General features: G+C 38.5%; 1 protein-coding gene across 5 annotated transcripts in view; it reads left to right on the top strand.

Annotated features, from left to right (window-relative positions):
- Window positions 1–12,659, top strand: part of LOC126354394 (zinc finger protein 239-like) — a 73,488-nt gene extending 60,829 nt beyond the window's left edge. For all 5 annotated transcript variants that reach the window (XM_050004000.1, XM_050004004.1, XM_050004001.1 and 2 more), the window contains exon 5: window positions 12,112–12,659. In XM_050004000.1, the coding sequence (XP_049859957.1) occupies window positions 12,112–12,324 (213 nt within the window). In that variant the 3' untranslated portion in view covers window positions 12,325–12,659. The remainder of the gene's footprint in view (window positions 1–12,111) is intronic.
- The last annotated feature ends 7,208 nt before the right edge of the window (window positions 12,660–19,867 follow it).

Here is a 19,867-nt window from a genome sequence, read left to right on the forward strand (position 1 = left end):
CTGTGCTTTCTATTAGCGCTTGAAGCTCAGGGACTTTTCCAGCGCAACTACAACAATTTACAACTATAATTCCGACTGTTCCTTGATCCAAGCACATCCTGCAATTGCCAAGCACCCTTTGACATTGCAGCCCATCCCGCACTTTCCCGAGGCCTTCTAACCTAAAAAACCGCCCAGTCCACGCCACACAGCCTCCACAAGTCCAGGAGAGGCAGTACAAGCAATGTTGTGGTCTTAGCGAAGGCAGTCAAGTGAGTCGTCTGCTGTCATATCCCATTAATGCCAAATTTCACAGCACTTTCCCAATGGACATGTTCATTGTACATCCCACATTGATTTCTGTGGTTATTTCATGCAGTGTTGCTTGTCTGTTAGCACTGACAACTCTAAGCAAATGCAGCTGCTCTCAGTTGTTAAGTGAAGCCCGTTGGCCACAGCATTGCCCATAGTGAGAAATAATGCCTGAAATTTGCTATTCTTGGCAGACTGTTGACACTGTGGATCTCAGAATATTTAATTCTCTAATGATTTCCAAAATGGAATGTCTCGTGCATCTAGCTCCAACTACCATTTAAAGTCTGTTAATGTCCATTGTGCGACTATAATCACATCGGAAACCTTTTCACATGAATCGCAACTCCTTCAATGCACTGCCATTTTGTATCTTATGTGTGTGATACTGTTGTTGATGTCGTCGTCGTCGTCTTCAGTCCTGAGACTGGTTTGATGCAGCTCTCCATGCTACTCTATTCTGTGCTGGCTTCTTCATCTCCCAGTACCTACTGCAGCCTACGTCATTCTGAATCTACTTAGTGTATTCATCTCTTGGTCTCCCTCTAAGATTTTTACCGTCAGCGCTGCCCTCTAATATTAAATTGGTGATCCCTTGATGCCTCAGAACATGTCTTATCAACCGATCCCTTCTTCTAGTCAAGTTGTGCCACAAACTCCTCTTCTCCCCAGTTCTATTCAATACCTCCTCATTAGTTATGTGATACTACTGTCATCTGTATATGTGCTATCTTGATCCCATGACTTTTGTCACTTCAGTGTAAATGATAGATGTGATTTCATAGCTTTGCTGTAACTATATTATTTGACATATTGTCACAGGGATTTGCACACACATAGAAAAATTCAAAGTTTGTTTTATATATTAAGAGTGCTCCATGCCCCCTCCCCCCCAATGATTCTGCAGATGTCAGGTTAATTCTGTTCAAAAGCACCGTTGGTGCGAACTGATGCTTCTGGTAGGTTTGTTTGTAGATGAAGTGTAAACACTGAATCTTTCATGTAATCCGCACAAACAGGTCGCATGGGGTGAGGTCAGGAGGTCCTGACATGAGTTGCTGATAATCAGACCCACCACGTCCAATCCATCAGTCTCTCAAATTCCTGTATAAGAATTCATGAAGATTGGGGTGAAAGTGGGGTGGAGCACCATTCTGTTTGTAGATGAAGTCCACACTGTCAATCTCCAGTTTTGGCTTGTGCCAATTTTTCAGCAGCTCCAGATACACATGTCCACAGACCACATTAGCTTTAGGTGGCTGTGACAGCAAGATTTGTGTGGCAACAATGACATTCAATAATCAGCGCTTCAAAACACTTTGGGAATGACATACTTGACCTAACTGACACCGGGTTAATTGCCTTGCAGAACAATGAAATCATTTCTGTTAGTCTGATAAAAAAATTTGACTTTTATTAATCTTCTCGGGGCAGTCAGTTTATTTGAAATGAAGTGTTTGATTCCTTACTACTGGCTAGGTTCAGGAGCACGTTGTCATATTCTGGCACGTATGGCATTGTGCCATAATAAAGAACCAAACATGAGATAATACAATACTGGTACTCCTAGAAAATGTACATCCTGAAAACCTCATTGAAAAGCTTAATATCAAGTTGGGGCCTATGTTATCACGAATATGGACACACAGATGTGCACCTTAAGCCAAATTATGCATTCTAGTATGGTTTACGAAATTCCGGTGCTGTTGGAGTATCCTCTGATGTCCTGTTTCCTTTATGACATGATGTATAAGATCTCTTAATGCTTTATACATACAAACATATGGGTTTTCTATGTCATGGTAGCTGCACGCATACAGAATGCCTGTTTTCTGGTGCTCTCTAGTAACTGTTGAAATAAACCTACAGACTTACAGTTATTAAACTGTGTGAAATAAAATCATCATGACTTCTGAATGGTTTGTGTTAAGATGTTCAAACTTCACAGTTGTCCGCATGGCATGATGGAAATTAATGTGGGCTATATGGTTTGGTTCAGCGATGAAGTGCACTTTCATTTGGATGGGTTCATCAGTAAGCAAAATTGGCGCATTTGGGGGACTGAGAACCCCATTTCGCGATCTAAAAGTCTCTCTTCACCCTCAGCGGGTGACTGTGTGCTGTGGAATGTCCATTCTGGGAATAACCTGTGCAATATTCCTGGATGGCACAGTGACTACTGAACAGTATGTGAAGATTTTGGAAGATGATTTCATCTCCATTATCCAAAGTGACCCTGATTTTGACAAGATGTGGTTCATGCGTGACAGACCCTATCAAAGCAGAAGAGTGTTTGTTGTCCTGCAGGAGCACTTTTGGGACCGCATTCTCTCTCAGGGGTACCCAGAGGCCACTGGAAGAGCCTTGATTGGCTGCCATATTCTCCAGATCAGAATACGTGTGACTCCTTTCTGTGGGGCTGTATTAAAGACAAGGTGTATAGCAATAACCCCAAAACCATTGCTGAGCTGAAAGTTGCCATTCAGGTGGTCATCGACAGAATCAATGTTCAGACACTACAGCAGGTCACGCAGAATTTCGCTAGTCAGCCGCGCCGTGTCATTCCCAATTATGCGAGGCATATCTAACATGTCATAACCTAAATTCGAATATCTGTAGTGACATTTACATTTTGAATAAAGTGTGTGCACACCATAGTTTGTAACTAATAGTTTTCTCATATAGTTCAATAATTATCACCCTATATTTCTAGTAGGCTGCAGGAAAATATTGTCTCTGTGATTTGAAAAGCATTACTTTCATAGTAAATTTACTTTTATGCAATACGTATTACGTTACATATGAGAATGTGCGATAGCTTTCTTAAACCACAATGTGTTTGACTCTCATTTGAAACTTAACTCTTTGAAGACCAGCCACGTAAAAGAATTTAGAGCCCAGAAGACCAGACATTTATGTTGTTATTTAAAATTTTTGGGTACATTTGTGTAATGTCTCTTGAAGTGTAACACACACAATAAAGGACCAACATTATAGCTTTTGTTGTAGCTATTGATGTTCTAGACCAGTATTATATGTGAAAGCTTAGCTTTTCTTGCAGCTACACTATGTATATCAATTCAAACCCTTAACTTCACTGTTTGTGTGTTTGCACTACTAAACAATGCTGTTGCTGCTAGCTGACTACATTACTTGTCCTATGCTCTGAATATCTGCTGTCATTGGCTGGCGAGATCAAGTTACTTGAGCCATGATTGGCTTACAAAAGCACAATGCAGTCTCAATTTCATTGTTTCGGAAACTAACGTGCTGTGTTTGGTGGTTGGTGTTGATGTCTAAAACACACAACATGTTTGTTACACACTGATTCTTTTCCAGCAAGTCCTCCAGCCAATTAAAAAATTATCAGTGCTGCTTCCAGGTGACCTAAAGAGAGGTGCTATAATCAGGCTGTTGTTCCCTGGCTTTAAATTTATTGCTGCAACTTCTAGTACCATTTTAGTCAATCCATTTGGCTTTTTCACCTGCTATATCATTTTTGCTGTAGACGCCTACCTGACCACCTTCATGCATCTTCCTACAGAACAAGTTTATGAGTTTGTAATTACTTAGCCTTTTATCTATATGTTTGTCTTCCTTGCAACCCAGTTCATATGCTATGAAGAAATGTGGTTACTTTCTTGTAGTTACACACCCAAATGCTCTCTCTTATTCATTATGTACTAAACATTCTGATATATGGTTAGTTTGGTGTGCTTTGCTCTAAAAAGGATCAGCTGTTTTGGCAGATACAAGAGAAGCATTCTGCAACACAGAAAGATTTACTGTTCATACTCTTAGAGTGTATATTCTAAGAAGAGTAAAGCATTGTAATGCTTCCTCAGGTCCACGATAAGAAGAACCTGAAGGCTGTAAGAGAATGCCATGAAATAAGACCACTTGTTGACAAAAGAGAGAGATAGTAGTGTTACTTCCACAGATCTTACGTGAAATTGTCCCCAAGGATGTTATAAAGAGAACAAACTTGTTACAAAATACATAAATTTCTATTACACTGCAGTGCTTATGAGATTCTTATCCTATTGTAGGCACACAATCATCAAACAAAAAATCAGTTACAACATTTAGATATATTGATCACATTACTACACCAAAGGTGTGCAGAAGTCAAATGTATGTAAAACCCCTCTTGTTTGATGTTACCAATTGTTCATACATTAGTTGATAGTAAAAAAATTGTTCGTGGGGTAAGAGTTGCCTACAAATAAATTCTTTGCACTCCTCTTAAACTAAACATTATTAGTAGCTAATTTTTTGTGGCTGTTGGCAAGTTTGTGTGTTTCTGAGTAATGGGCTTCTTTCTAAACCGAAGTATGTGACTGTATGTAGATTATTCTTATTTTGGTATTATTCTAGGAACTGAGCTGTATGTTTGAAATAAAGATGTATTATTTATGACAAATTTCAGTAAGGTTTAAATACACTGTCCAGTCACATTATTGTGTCCCTCTTTCAAAGAGCTGAGTAACCACCTTTTGGGTTTCGATCCAGAGAGTTTGGAGACAAGGGGAGTATTGTAAAATCGTCCTGGTGCTCTTCGATCCACAAGCATACAATGTGAGCTTACCTACAAGTAAGAAATTGCACGTGAGGTTGGACATGGACCCCAAGGCTAGATGCATACTTGTATTGATCCATTGTGCCTTCCAGAATGACAAGATCACTCAGGGAATGCCACAAAAGCATAATCCAGACCATAAGGCTCTCTCTTCCAGCCTGGACCCTTCAGAGATTGTTGCAAGGTGTTTGCTTTCAGATGTTTCTTGCCGTACACAACAACCATCATCTGTCTAATGAAGCATAAAACATGATTCATCTGAAAAGGCCTTACATTGTCACTCAGTGGATGTCCTGTTGCGGTATTGATGTGCAAACTCCAGCCTTTGTTGCTGATGAACAGCAGTCAGCATGTGTGCGTAAACCAGGCTCCTGCTGCGGAGGCCCAGGCACAGCAATGTTCACTGAACCATCATTAAGGAGATTGTTGGTAATTCCTTGGTTCATCTGGGTGTTCAGTTACTCAAAAGTTGCATGTCTGCTCACCCATACACCTTTCCACTTGGGTTGCCCTGTCATCTACCACCAATGATGCACCACTGTTGCCTCGGCACTGGCTTCAGAGAGCACCATTTTGCCATATACAGTATACTTTTAACTGTGGCAGCCCATGAACAGTTTGGTAATGCTTCCATCCTGGGCCCAAAAGCCAATGATCATGTCATATTGGATGTCAGATAAATTGCTCTGCTTCCACATTGCAACAGTGATTGCACTGTTTTCCTTATCCGTCCGATACACTTTATATATCCTCCACTACTAGTGCTGCCACCTGCTGTCTGTAAGTGGCTATTGCACGTTGAAATCAAACATAGGCTTTGGTCCCAGTAATGGGACTTGACTGTGCAAATTGGGAATCAGTAGTTAGTATCCCCATTTCCTTGAACTGGCTTTTGCAGGACATTCTTGGGTTCATAGCTCAAATAATTCATGTTAAATATCACCTATATCTGTTAACAGCATTGCAAATAAAGATTTGCTGATGTCAACCTTTTCTATCTGCTTGTAGTCATATTTTAGACATGCATATAGTGTGTCATCTCAAAGTTTGGTGGCAAAGAATTAGCCAAGAGCCATTTAGTAATGTTCCTAAAAATTTCATTAATCGGTCTTTCAAAAACTATGCTTCATTTGCTAGTTATTGGAATGTTTGCATCATCTGCAAACAAAAAAGCTTGGTGTCTAGTAATGGTACTGATGAAAGATTGTTTATACACACAAGGAAAAGTATAGTGCCCAGAACGGAACTTTGTCAGACACTTTTAAATAGTCCCCCGACGAGTGAAAATTTATGGTTTAAATTGCATGAATGTTTTCTGAAGGCCCCCTTCATTTATTCTCAGAGAAATATCATTTGCAGCATTTCCTGTTGCAACATAATACTGTAATTTGCTTGAAAGATATTGTGATTTGCATATTAAAATGTCTTTGGCATATTGGAGCACGCTAGTAGCTTGTAATTTGTCCAACAAATTAAGTACATCCTCACTGTACATGCGAACAGCATCTCAAGATTGGAAACCTTTTGAAATATGAGCTTTGACAACATACTATTTGTATTAGATGGTCAAGAATTCACACATATATTACCTTTCCTAGAAGTTCTAAGCAAAGAAGAGAAAGCAGAAAGGTGGAAGGAGTATATAGAGGGTCTATACAAGGGCGATGTACTTGAGGACAATATTATGGAAATGGAAGAGGATGTAGATGAAGATGAAATGGGAGACACGATACTGCGTGTAGAGTTTGACAGAGCACTGAAATACCTGAGTCGAAACAAGGCCCCCGGAGTAGACAACATTCCATTGGAACTACTGACGGCCTCAGGAGAGCCAGTCCTGACAAAACTCTACCATCTGGTGAGCAAGATGTATGAGACAGGCGAAATACCCTCAGACTTCAAGAAGAATATAATAATTCTAATCCCAAAGAAAGCAGGTGTTGACAGATGTGAAAATTACCGAACTATCAGTTTAATAAGCCACAGCTGCAAAATACTAACACGAATTCTTTACAGACGAATGGAAAAACTAGTAGAAGCCGACCTCGGGGAAGATCAGTTTGGATTCCGTAGAAATGTTGGAACACGTGAGGCAATACTGACCTTACGACTTATCTTAGAAGAAAGATTAAGGAAAGGCAAACCTACGTTTTTAGCATTCGTAGACTTAGAGAAAGCTTTTGACAATGTTGACTGGAATACTCTCTTTCAAATTCTGAAGGTGGCAGGGGTAAAATACAGGGAGCGAAAAGCTATTTACAATTTGTACAGAAACCAGATCGCAGTTATAAGAGTCGAGGGACATGAAAGGGAAGCAGTGGTTGGGAAGGGAGTGAGACAGGGTTGTAGCCTATCCCTGATGTTATTCAATCTGTATATTGAGCAAGCAGTGAAGGAAACAAAAGAAAAATTTGGAGTAGGTATTAAAATCCATGGAGAAGAAATAAAAACTTTGAGGTTCGCCGATGACATTGTAATTCTGTCAGAGACAGCAAAGGACTTGGAAGAGCAGTTGAACGGAATGGACAGTGTCTTGGAAGGAGGATATAAGATGAACATCAACAAAAGCAAAACGAGGATAATGGAATGTAGTCGAATTAAGTCTGGTGATGCTGAGGGAATTAGATTAGGAAATGAGACACTTAAAGTAGTAAAGGAGTTTTGCTATTTGGGGAGCAAAATAACTGATGATTGTCGAAGTAGAGAGGATATAAAATGTAGACTGGCAATGGCAAGGAAAGTGTTTCTGAAGAAGAAAAAATTGTTAACATCGAGTATAGATTTAGTGTCAGGAAGTCATTTCTGAAAGTATTTGTATGGAAGTGAAACGTGGACGATAAATAGTTAGAAGAGAATAGAAGCTTTTGAAATGTGGTGCTACAGAAGAATGCTGAAGATTAAATGGGTAGATCACATAACTAATGAGGAAGTATTGAATAGGATTGGGGAGAAGAGAAGTTCATGGCACAACTTGACCAGAAGAAGGGATCGGTTGGTAGGACATGTTCTGAGGCATCAAGGGATCACCAATTTAGTATTGGAGGGCAGCGTGGAGGGTAAAAATCGTAGAGGGAGACCAAGAGATGAATACAGTAAGCAGATTCAGAAGGATGTAGGTTGCAGTAGGTACTTCGAGATGAAGAAGCTTGCACAAGATACAGTAGCATGGAGAGCTGCATCAAACCAGTCTCAGGACTGAAGACCACAACAACAGAATTTTTGAAAACACTGGCTAAAATGAAACAGTGCAGAAGGTTGGCAGTATTTCTTCATTTTCTTTCTCATGTAAGACTGTTAAGTTAAACTTATTTCAGTCAGTTGGAGAATGTTCCATTGATAAATGACTGGTAACACAAGTAAGTTGGTATGTTATAAAATTCAGAACAACAGTTGGGAACTTTGTTGTTATTTCGTCATAACCACAAGACTTCTTTTTTTATTTAAAAAAAATATGTGGTGACATTACTACTTCTCATGTTGTAATGATCATATTTGTATTACTGAAGTTATTTTGAATGGGCGGTGTGAGATAGTCCGCAGTAGCATGTGCTGAACCTGACAACTCTATCTTTTCAGTAACAGTTTTGAAATGCCTGTTAGTTTTGCAACACTGCATACATCTGTTACCAGTCTATCACTTACTTCTAAAGGTACCTGCTCCTCATTATTTATGTTTATGCCAGCCATCTCCTTCACTATATCCCATATTGAAATTACTATGAAATCCAGACCTTGAGGTGCTTACAGTACTTGATAAATATCAAAGGGGACAGTTGAAAATGTGTGCCTTGACAGGGACTCGAACCCGGGATCTCCTGCTTACATGGTGGGATGCTCTACCCATCTGAGCCACCGAGGACACAGAGGATAGTGCAACTGCAGGGGCTTGTCTCTGGCACACTCCCCGTGAGACCCACATTTCTAGCATACTGTCCACACACTAAATTTGTAGTCCCGTGCCCACCTATACTCATTACTCACGGCAGTCAGTTCACCAATTCCTGTAAGAGTTCAGGCAATGTGAGTGCATCTGCACTGAAGAAGATAATTGGCCGGTAAGGCTTATCTATATGAAGATGGTATATGGTTTCAGACACATCCGAAAGAATAGATAACATCTTCATATATCCCATATTGTCTTTCTTACCTGACATGCCTTTTTTTCTTTTAATGGATTTGCTACGCTGTCTGTGTTACAATATTTGATATACCTTTTTACTTGAGTAATTCATGGCTTGTTTGTAACCTTCGACCTAGTCTGAATTTTGGGGAAAAAACAGCTTTCAAATAATGTAAGCTCTTGTATTATTACATGTTTTGTATTTTTCGTTCATAGTATAAGCTTGGTATACATTTTCAAAATAACGAGACGTAAAATAAACAGAAGTCTGAGCTCATAAAGAGACTTGCCAAGTTTTTCTTCCCATGAATCAGACGTGAAAGGGGGAAAGTACAGTGGTAAAATAGTCTCCATCAGTCTCTCACCTTCCTTACCCAGAATGTAAAGTGGCTTGGGGATCGTAGATGTGTGTGTTTCCGGACAACATGGTAACTCGTCTACATGGTCTAATGTACTAGGGTCCTGAATAAAAAGTTGTTAGTAAAGTTTCCATGTCAAATTAGGATAAAAGTCCAACATTTCAATGACAGTTTTCATCATTATAGCCAGTGCGAAGTCAGGCTGTAATGAAACTGGTGAAGCAACCGATCAATCTTGTTGCCAGATAAAGCAATCTGATTGGCCAGCTTAGTGAAATATCTTGCCAAGAAATTTCTGATCGTACATAAAATTACTGAATGAGTTGAAGCCTTATGTTCCTCACTTGTTGGCCTGTCTAGTGTGGCTAAAGAAGACAACAAAAGGAAAGCTGAAGTTTAAAATTTTGCATTTAAAAAGATCAACACACATAAGGATTGCACAGACATAGCCAAGTTCAACCATCACACAGTATCCCATGTGTAGGGACATAAAATAGGCATCCTGGCACTGAGAATCAACTGAAAGAGTTGAAAATGAGTAAGTCACCAGGTCCACATGGAATCCAGTTAGAATTTACCATTGGGCCTCGTTTAGCTTGCATTTATTAGAAATCTCTCTCTGAGTGCAAAGTACCAAGCTAAATGTTGGTTTGCTGCAGAATTCTTGGCTGTATTTTAAGTAAATTTAATAAATTTGCTTGAGGCAGGAAAGCTTCTGATCACAAATCGGCACATATTTAGAAAGCATCACTTTTGCAAAACTCTGTTTTCTCTCTTATTGCACATCATGTGAACCATGGATGAAGGCAATAAGCAGACTATTAAGGAAGGTTGAATCATATAAAATAGGTTCTCAGATCTATGAGTGTCTATAAGACTTCTTAAGTTATAGAATCCATTATGTTGTCCTGTATGGCAAGTGTCCTCAAACACAAGGAAATCTTCGGGAGTGCCCTAAGAAAGTGTGATAGGACCACTTTTGTTTCCTCTCTGTTTTCATCTGCTGATGACCCTGTAATATCTGGGAAAATGTCATCATTTAGTGACGGGGAGAATACAGGATGACTTGGACGGAATGGCAGTGTTGCTTGACACAGTCACATTAATTAAATATCAAGACATAACATTGCAAAGCGATATGAAATGGAAGGAGCACTTTAGATCGGTGGCAAGGAAGACAAATTTTGGACTTTAGTTGGTTGGGAGCAATCTAGGAAAGTGGAGCTCATCTATAAAGAAAACCATATATGCAACACATGTACAACTCATTTTTGAGTATTGCTAGCGTGTTCAAGGTCCCCACCAGGTCGAGTTAAATGAAGACATTCAGAGGCATGCTGCTTGATTTGCTACCAGTAGGATCGCTTGATGTGCGAGAGTTATGGAAATGCTCTTAAACTCAAATGAGAATCCCTGGAGGGAAGAGTCCTTTTCATGAAACATTATTGAGAAGTACAAGGAACTGGCAATGCCATTTGAGTCACGCAGGTCAGATGTTCCCGCCTCAACATCTTTAAGATTACTTGCCCAACACACAGCACTCATATATCAACACAATTACCATAAACTGCTTCCATTCTCTGATGAATCTCCTTTGGGGTGACACCTTCTGCTGTCAAGAATTCAATGACTGCGCATTGCTTAAATCGCATTGACCGACAGTCTGCACAGGGTTCCAAACGTTACACAGTAAGAACACAACCATCCGAGGCTAAGGCTTCCTGCCAACTGGAGCTGTAGAGAAGAGGCTACGGGACAAGCCAGTACCTACCACTTACCAAAGCGGCCAACTGTTAAAAAGTTACGAAGGTGGAGGCATTACTTTTCAGTGAACCCTCGTATATCTGTAATGCATAATGTGCCTAAAATCAACTGTAAAATACAGACTTCTATCATTTCAATACTCTTAATTTTCCACAAGAAATGTTTAGACTCTTAAAATATTCTGTATGAAAAGATTTAGTTGTGCCATCTGTTGTTACATTTTGAAGTATGTATCCCACAGAGTTTCTGGTGAATTAATAATAAAAGTAACTGTGAAAAACAGATTGAAGCATCTTCTCGTGTGTACCTCATCTGTAATAAAAGAAACTATTTAATAAATAATCATGTTTCTGTCAAAGTCTCTAGTCTTCATTCTTCCCGCCATGCAGTGAAGTGTGATAGTAATATCCCGAGGACGGGTAATGCCGCTGTAATTTATTCACGGAATAGGAATTACAGTCATTTTACCACAATATATTTTGTTTGTTAAGTATTTAATTATTTTGTGTGTGTTATATTCTCTGTCTTTAACATTATTATGCCAGTGATTTGAAAGGTTTGTGGGAAATAAGTCACTATGTTGCATTTGGTGGTCGCGTGGTTAGAGGCACCATGTCACCAATTGCACGGCCCCTCCCGCCGGAGGTTCGTCCTCGCTCTGTGTGTGTGTGTGTGTGTGTGTGTGTGTGTGTGTGTGTGTGTGTGTGTGTGTGTGTGTGTGTGTGTGTGTGTTCTTAGCATAAGGTAGTTTTAAGCAGTGTGTAAGTCTAGAGACCGATGAACTTAGCGGTTTGGTCTCATAGCAATTCACACACATTTGAACATTTTGCATTTGGTGATTTTGAGAGAGAAGAATTCTATATACACAAGTCTTACAATTTGTTTTGATTTCATGAACAAACCTACATGGTTAAAGTATAAGTAAATTTTATCTTTGTGTGATAATCTTTCTTCTTGTTCCCTGTTGCTGAAATTTTATTGATTACATGCCATTTCAGGTGTGTGGAAAAGCTGTTACAAGAAGCGCTGATTCTCCTGCAAGTGATATCCCCCCTGTCTGCCAAGAATGTGAGGAGAAAGCATTTTCACATTGCCTTGCTTTGTCATGGCATGCCCATATGCAGACACAGAATGGAGAACGCCTTAAGTTGACTGTAACAGCAACACAACCAGCACTGACACTGCCACGTCCAGCAACTGCAACACGCTGAGAATGTTATAATCAGACGAATATCTTGTATGTCTAATCTATGATGTTTTTGGATATGATTACTACAAACTATCAGGCAATTTCAGAACCCCTCCAAGTGCATTTTTTAACAATCTGTTACTTACCATAATTGATTATTTCTTCTTAAGAATGGTGGGGGATAAGGTTATTGACCACCTAATTTTTGTGAATCATTTGTAATAAAAAGTGTATTGTGGAAGTCAAGAATTGGCTTGTAAAAATACTTAAACATTGTGAGCTGGATGCAACATAATTTTACAATAAAATAATTGCGGATACTGTTGTAAATACGTGTAATAAATGTTTTCTCTGTGACAGTACTGTTCTTGGTGTTTGTGTTGCAACATTATTTTACTTGTTTATACACTGGCTGGGAAGTGTAATTTCACTGCCTGTAGTTAAGAATAAAGAAAAAATACTTTTTTAAAAAGAATACTTCAGAAAATGTGAAATGGCCATATAAACGGCACACAAAAATTTGACTGGATTGACAGGTATGGTAGGAAGTTGCATTCAAGCAAAACTAATTCTGAGAGCTTCAGTGTCTTGTGTTTTAATGGCTGTCACCAGGCTCACTTTTGTTTTAGACTGAAGTCCTCTTAGATTGCAGTGGAGTGTTCACTGTTCTAAACCTTCATATGAGTTTAAATTGTGTTCTGAATTTGAACTTCAACTCAAATTTATGCCATTCTCATTCATTACTCCATCACCTATTACCACAGAACATTTTGTGGAAATATTAATATATCGAAGTCTAATTTTGGAACAGTGTGTTAATCTGCTACAAAGGTTTAGAAAGAATGCAACAGTTGTGTAACGTGCAACTTAGCCCTATTCTTAGTATTAATTTTTTTCTACCATTATTCCATTATATGTATGGAAAGCTTCATAAACAGAAGAAAATTCCTTGTACTTCATGTTTTAGGACATAGATAATTTATAACCAACTGTATGATGACTAATGAGCTGAATAATTTCCTCATACTTGATTACTTAACTGCCCATATGTATTGTGTGTGTTTCTCATGTACAAAAGTAATTGTTTCTACCTCTGTAAGTAAGTCCATAAACTAAAAGTAAATACTTACATAGGCCCTATTCTGTCTTTCTTGTCATCTCTATTTTTTACCTACACATGCTATTTTCAGATTATAATGGCAGGTACACAGTATTTGGCAGGTATGCAATATTTTAAGTATGCATTCTTTCATGTCCACTCTTTCTTTCTGAATGAAACTAGTTTTCTTTCAGATGCATATAACATATGAGAGTAGATTTGCTCATTGTATAACTCAGTAGCAGTGTCTTGAACATCCAAGGACTCATCACGCAACTGCAACACTGAGAAACATACCATCACACGTCCGCAGCTCGTAGTCTAGTGGCTAGCATTGCTGCTTCTGTATCACAGGGTCACGGGTTCGATTCCCGGCTGAGTTGGGGATTTTCTCTGCCTGGGGACTGAGTTTTTGTGTTGTCCTCATCAGTTTCTTTATCATCATCTTCTTCTTCATTTGTGACAGTGGCTTGATTCGATTGTGTAAAAATTGGACTGTGAGAAAATTGGGTCTTTTGTGGGCGCTGATGACTGCACAGTTGAGTGTCCCCTAAACCACTCATCATCATCATCATCATCATCATCATCATCATCATCATCATCAACAACAACATTCCATCACTGCATTTTACTACACACAAAAGTCTAGCTGCCTTTGCACAGAGATATTAAGCCTCGACAGTACTTATCTTTAGGAGATGAAAGTCCCAGTGACACTGATAGATAAACATAAAATAGAATGCAGTGCTATTAGCATTTGGAAAAGAAGGTATCTTCTTTAGAGAAGGAAGAGGAATTATTTGGGGCAGGTTGAGAAAAGGGGCTGATCACTGGACCTTAAATTCAGAGGGACCCACCTCAGCTGTAAGTGATTTGCCTCCAGACCACCTTCCAACGTCCCCCAACCACATCCTTTCACCCCCCCTGAGAAAGAACATGTTCCAAATATTAAATATATTGTGTTCTAATTAAGTGTTGTTATCAACTGTATTGGGAGATGTGTCTCGTGAAGGTAAGTATTGGCCAGTCTTTATTCCTGTTTGTGATTTTTAACAGTTTTCGGAATTGAATTTTCATTTTTACACAGGTAACTCATTGTGTTCTCATGTGAATGATTTATCCAGCCAGTTATAAATATGTGCTGCAGGAAATCACAGAAACAATAAATCTTCGATGTAGGGTACTAGTGTTTGCTATATAACTTCAACATTGTTTTTTTTCCTACCAGCAGATGTGGTACATTTACCCTGTTCTGGACTTTTGATGGAGAAGAAACTTTTGATGTATTGAGATGTGATATTTCTCTTTCTTGATACTTATGCAAATTGAATTTTGCTGTCTTATTCGTAAAAAAGCTAATCGTCCGTGACTGTAAGGTTTTCCTTTGCCTGGGCAATTCTATGAAATCTTGATTGGCAGGTGGCAGTGTAGTGATTTAGGAACTTTGCAGCAATGTAATTTACCTCACCAGACAGACAGGCATACACAGTCATGCCAGAAAAAATATTTTGTCTCATTCACTGCAAAATTAATACAAGTTGTGCCTACACTACTTCCTCCCCCTGCTCGTCATCTCAGAGGTGGCTCCTGTTCACAAATCTACTAAAAACATTACACATGCTAGAGTAATATACAGCACAACTATTTCACAGGAGAATAAAAATTATAATAAAACCAAAAAAGAGCCTGCTAGAAGAACTGGACATAAATTTCTCAATTTTTAAGCAATGGCATTTTGAGTAAAATACTTGATGGTGGCAGAGTTAGTCATCAAAGCTCAAGTGTTTTATTTGAAATGATGTGACTTGAAAATTGAGAAGATTTTATTCACAAATGTAACAATTGTTATTAATTCTCAGGTTGAGTGAATTCAGAAGTAAAATAGTGTGAGATTTTTAACTGTGAGAAAGTGGAAGTGTCTTCATATAGTTTGAAGCACACCTTTCAATATCATTTGATGTGCCTGCCTTCTTACACTCATTCTGCTTAAGTGTTATGATTAATAAAATCTTATTTCTTATGCCATTTCTGCACTAAGTGGACATTTATAATTGTAGTTACTACCTCTGTCATAATCAGTGGTGGAGAGTATAACCAGTTCTTTCCATAGTGTGTCCAAAATTTTCATGAGGAAATAATGATGGTACCTTCCATTGGACGGATAAGTGTAGTTGATGTAAGTACAGGACCACCGCTGGCACAGCCATTAACACACCTTCAGGCAGCTGAATGCAGATCATTTCAGTCACTTAGCATAAAGAGTTTGCTTTGATCTGTAGATCGTTTGATTGGTACATAACCTCATTGCAGTGGTATAGTTGAAATTTTATAAACTGTTTTGGAACAGACTGAATATGGCCAAACATTGATCTAGGCAGACAGGTGGTATTGGAGACATCCTCATCAGTTCAGATTTCTCTTATGCATTTCATTCATGAGTTCCTGCTGAGTGTGAAGTCACCAGAATTTTTCAGTTTTTGCTGTCTTGATATTGTGTAATACTATAATGAAGGTCTTGGGGTAATCCAAAATAAGCCTTTAAATGTCTGAGCTCTTCTCTCCTGCTCCAGAGTATGCTTCTCCACAACATTATTAGCATTGTCTGTGAGACTTGAAGTTGGCTGGGTGGTTGGTTGCATGTAGATAACTACAAGGTCGTTAGTCCCTCACTCGCTAAATGGATAATAGCATTGCTAAGCCAAGGTAAAAGTAATCTAAGCAAGTTATTGTGCTGTGTGGAAAATGTTAAGATAAAGATGTCTGGAATATTGACAATGCTAGGGTGACAGCATTTCAGTGTGGGATCAGGATCCATGGGTCATTAAATTTTAGTGTATATGCCCATTGTGACTGTCATATATCAATATAACTTCGATAGATGTATTTCATTGTCTTATACAATGTGTGTGGTAAATCCGACTCCACACTTCTGTGGAATGCAGCGTACTTTGATGGTTGTGATAGTGTAAAGGAAATTGTGTAGTTAACTCTGCCATAATTTCATTTGATCTCTGTGTTTTGAAGTTTTGTGTGACTTGATTCAGTTTGGATTGTCGTTTATAGTCACTGAAGATCGCTTGACACTCCTGTGGTGCAGGTAGACTTGAGAAGGCATTTTACTGAAGGTCTTAAAAACCAGTTAAAAGATTTTCATTATATATTCATTAAACAGTAGATATGTGGCCAGAACATGGAAAAAAATCATTGTTATCTACTTTTGTAATAAATTAAATATTAGGTTAGAACGCAGTGAAATGATCTGTTATATTTCAGTGTCTCCATGAGATCAATTAAGGAAAATGCATGTTGCACTGTTGCAAAGATTGGATTCCCACTTCCTCCTCTGTGGGACTTGAAGTTCCACTTTATAATGAAGATTTCACAATAGTGAGAGATTTGCATCTTTGAAGATGATTATGGTTGTGCCTATTAAAAGGCTGAATATATAACAAGAACTGATGGAGTTTAGGTGCCAAGGAGATTTCATTGACAGATAACATTACAATAAAGGATAAAGTCACAGGAGTCATTAAGTTTATCCATAGTTTTTGTGCTTCTCATTGCAAAGGAAAAATAATTTGTGGGTAATGAACCACTTAATGAAATTGATTTTGAATTGCACCTGAAGCTAAGGTAAGTCTTTCCGCTCCCGGGATTGAAATGACTCCTTACCCTCTCCCTTAAAACCCACATCCTTTCATCTTTCCTTTTCCTTCCCTCTTTCCTGACGAAGCAGCCACAGGTTGCGAAAGCTCGAAATTCTGTGTGTTTGTGTGTTTTATTCATTGTGCCTATCTACCGGCGCTTTCCCGCTTGGTAAGTCTTGGAATCTTTGTTTTAATATATATATATATATATTGGAATGACTCCTTACCCTCTCCCTTAAAACCCACATCCTTTCGTCTTTCCCTCTCCTTCCCTCTTTCCTGAAGAAGCAACCGTCGGTTGTGAAAGTTAGAAATTCTGTGTGTGTGTTTGTGTGTTTTATTTATTGTGCCTGTCTACTGGCGCTTTCCCACTTGGTAAGTCTTGGAATCTTTGTTTTTAATATATTTTTCCCATGTGGAAGTTTCTCTCTCTCTCTCTCTCTCTCTCTCTCTCTCTCTCTCTCTCTCTCTCGACATGAATAGCATTGAATATGTGTATGTCATTGGCCTGCAGCTGTTAGGTTTAACTCCATAGACTGTGCAGTATTTGGGAATGTCTTACACAAATATGATAGTTATTTCAGGTTTCATTGTACATAGCACTCCCAAGTGTATGAGAGTTAAGTAGGGAGGAAATACTGAGATGTTTTTCTGGAACACTTGCCTAGAATGAATGTTAGTACACTGCTGGTGACAGCTACTTCTGAATTAAACTCATTGTTGTTTGAGGAATTCAGCCATAAATCATAATCATCTTATTGCATGAGAAAACTGCTACTTTAAAATATTATTAATTGAAATTGACTAAGTAACACCCCAAAACATGCAAATTATTATTTAGCAATAAAATTTTATTGAAGTGCAAGGTTGCCACATACGCAAACAAAATTTGTTTTGTTTTGTTAGCCTAACTGGTCGTATATATTTTTCACTAAATTGTTTAATAATTAGCATGTATAACAAAGATAGTGTGTATTTGTGACCACCAGGAATAAAACATGTTTTGCAAGTCTCTGTTGTTTTTATTTTTCCTTGGGTTGTGGCTGCTCAGTCTCCTCAGAACATCTCATCTATTACTGTTTGACAGAAATGGGGAAAAAGTTTGATGGTAGCTTTTCATATGGGTGGACAGCTTGTTGGTGGTCATTACCATGTAAAATTCTCTGAAAAGTTGCAGTGAAGCTGGTATGTATGTATTATCCGGCTTAGATTCATTGGCATCTTCATGACCTGGAACGATCGTAAGGAGACCCAATGCTCTTTCCTCCAGAACCCGAAAATCTATTTTAGAACAGATTTTGCTTGATCAGTGCTTCACATGGACTTTCTGGGCTCGGCGAACTACCTCCCTGAATGTTGATCTCTGCCCTCTGATAGGTCCATAAAAACCTCTGTTCTCGTCAAATGATTAACCATAAAGAGTACTTCTGACTAAACAGCTGTCACCCACTCAAAGTCAGAAATTCCTTCCCCTTTAACAAGGGCACTTTTGAATACTGCCTCTACTGTGAACAGCAGGAATACACTGGCCGTGCAGTGTGCTATAGTAAATAGAGATAACTGCTAAACCTACTTCTATAGAATATCCATTTATGCTATATTACTGCAACAACTAAGTCCCATAGTTGAAAATATTACTAATTAACTAGACTAAAGTAAAGCTTGGTTTGAACACCACAGGGCTTTACTAGGCATGGTCTCACAGGAGGTGGCAAGCCGTTTCCTTCTGACCTTTGAATTGACACGCAGCCCACAGTTTAACAGGCACTGTGAACCGTGAAATCAGTTTGATATTTTTCACATTAAGGCTAGAGGTGAAAGAAGTGATCAGTGGCAGAAGAAAATACTGGAACAGATTGAGAACTGAACCAGAGATCTTTTGATTCATCCTCTGGTACTTTTAAAATCAGATACACAAAAGAATCTCCTGTATGAGTAACTTGAGGGCAGTATTTATCATTCCGGCAGTTACAAATTGTATAACTGTCGGAAAATGCTTACTGTGGCTGATTCTCATACCCAGTGAGAGAGAGAGAGAGAGAGAGAGAGAGATAGATAGAGACAGACAGACAAGTACATGCAAGCACCCCCCCCCCCCCCCCCCCAACACACACACACAAACAATTACTACTGCTGCTTCCGCCAACCAACTATATTTATCCCCTTTTCGTTTGTGAAGTAATATTTTTAGATTATTCTATAATACATACTAGTCAGATTAATCACCAGTTAATTATGTTAAACAGTAACAAGGATTTTTTTTTTCCTTTCTTGTACAGCACCCAGACATGTCAATCATTCACTATAATACACTTTCATATAATCATATTCTGGTCATGAATATATAAACCAAATGAATTCTACCACCATTTCATTACTAAAATAGAAAATGAAACTTCACCACTCCAGACATTACATTTATCACTAAACATCTTCCAATACAAAATTTATTGATAGTTCCTTAAGCCAGTAGTTGAGGACAATGAAAGTGTCATTCAGTGTTATAGTCTCTCAGCTGTTACTTGGTATCTGTCTTCCATCAACTAATAATGAGGTCTGTTTTCAGTCAAAGATGAGAAATTAACTGATCATTAACAGTCTATGAATGAATATCGTTACACCATTTCAAAACTCTGAATTTAATTACATAATTTGTCTTTCCTACAGTTTCAGATCCCATTGAAACTTTACCAACATTTAATAGTAGTAGTTGGTACTCATCTGCTTGGCAGCAGATAAAAATTTTACTGAAAATGGTTGCTTTGTCTTACTACATTTCTGTCTGCTCCTGAACACCTCTCATCAACTAACTAAAACCC

This window comes from Schistocerca gregaria, chromosome 3 (assembly GCF_023897955.1).
Source record: "Schistocerca gregaria isolate iqSchGreg1 chromosome 3, iqSchGreg1.2, whole genome shotgun sequence".
NCBI classification, from domain to species: Eukaryota; Metazoa; Arthropoda; class Insecta; order Orthoptera; family Acrididae; genus Schistocerca; species Schistocerca gregaria.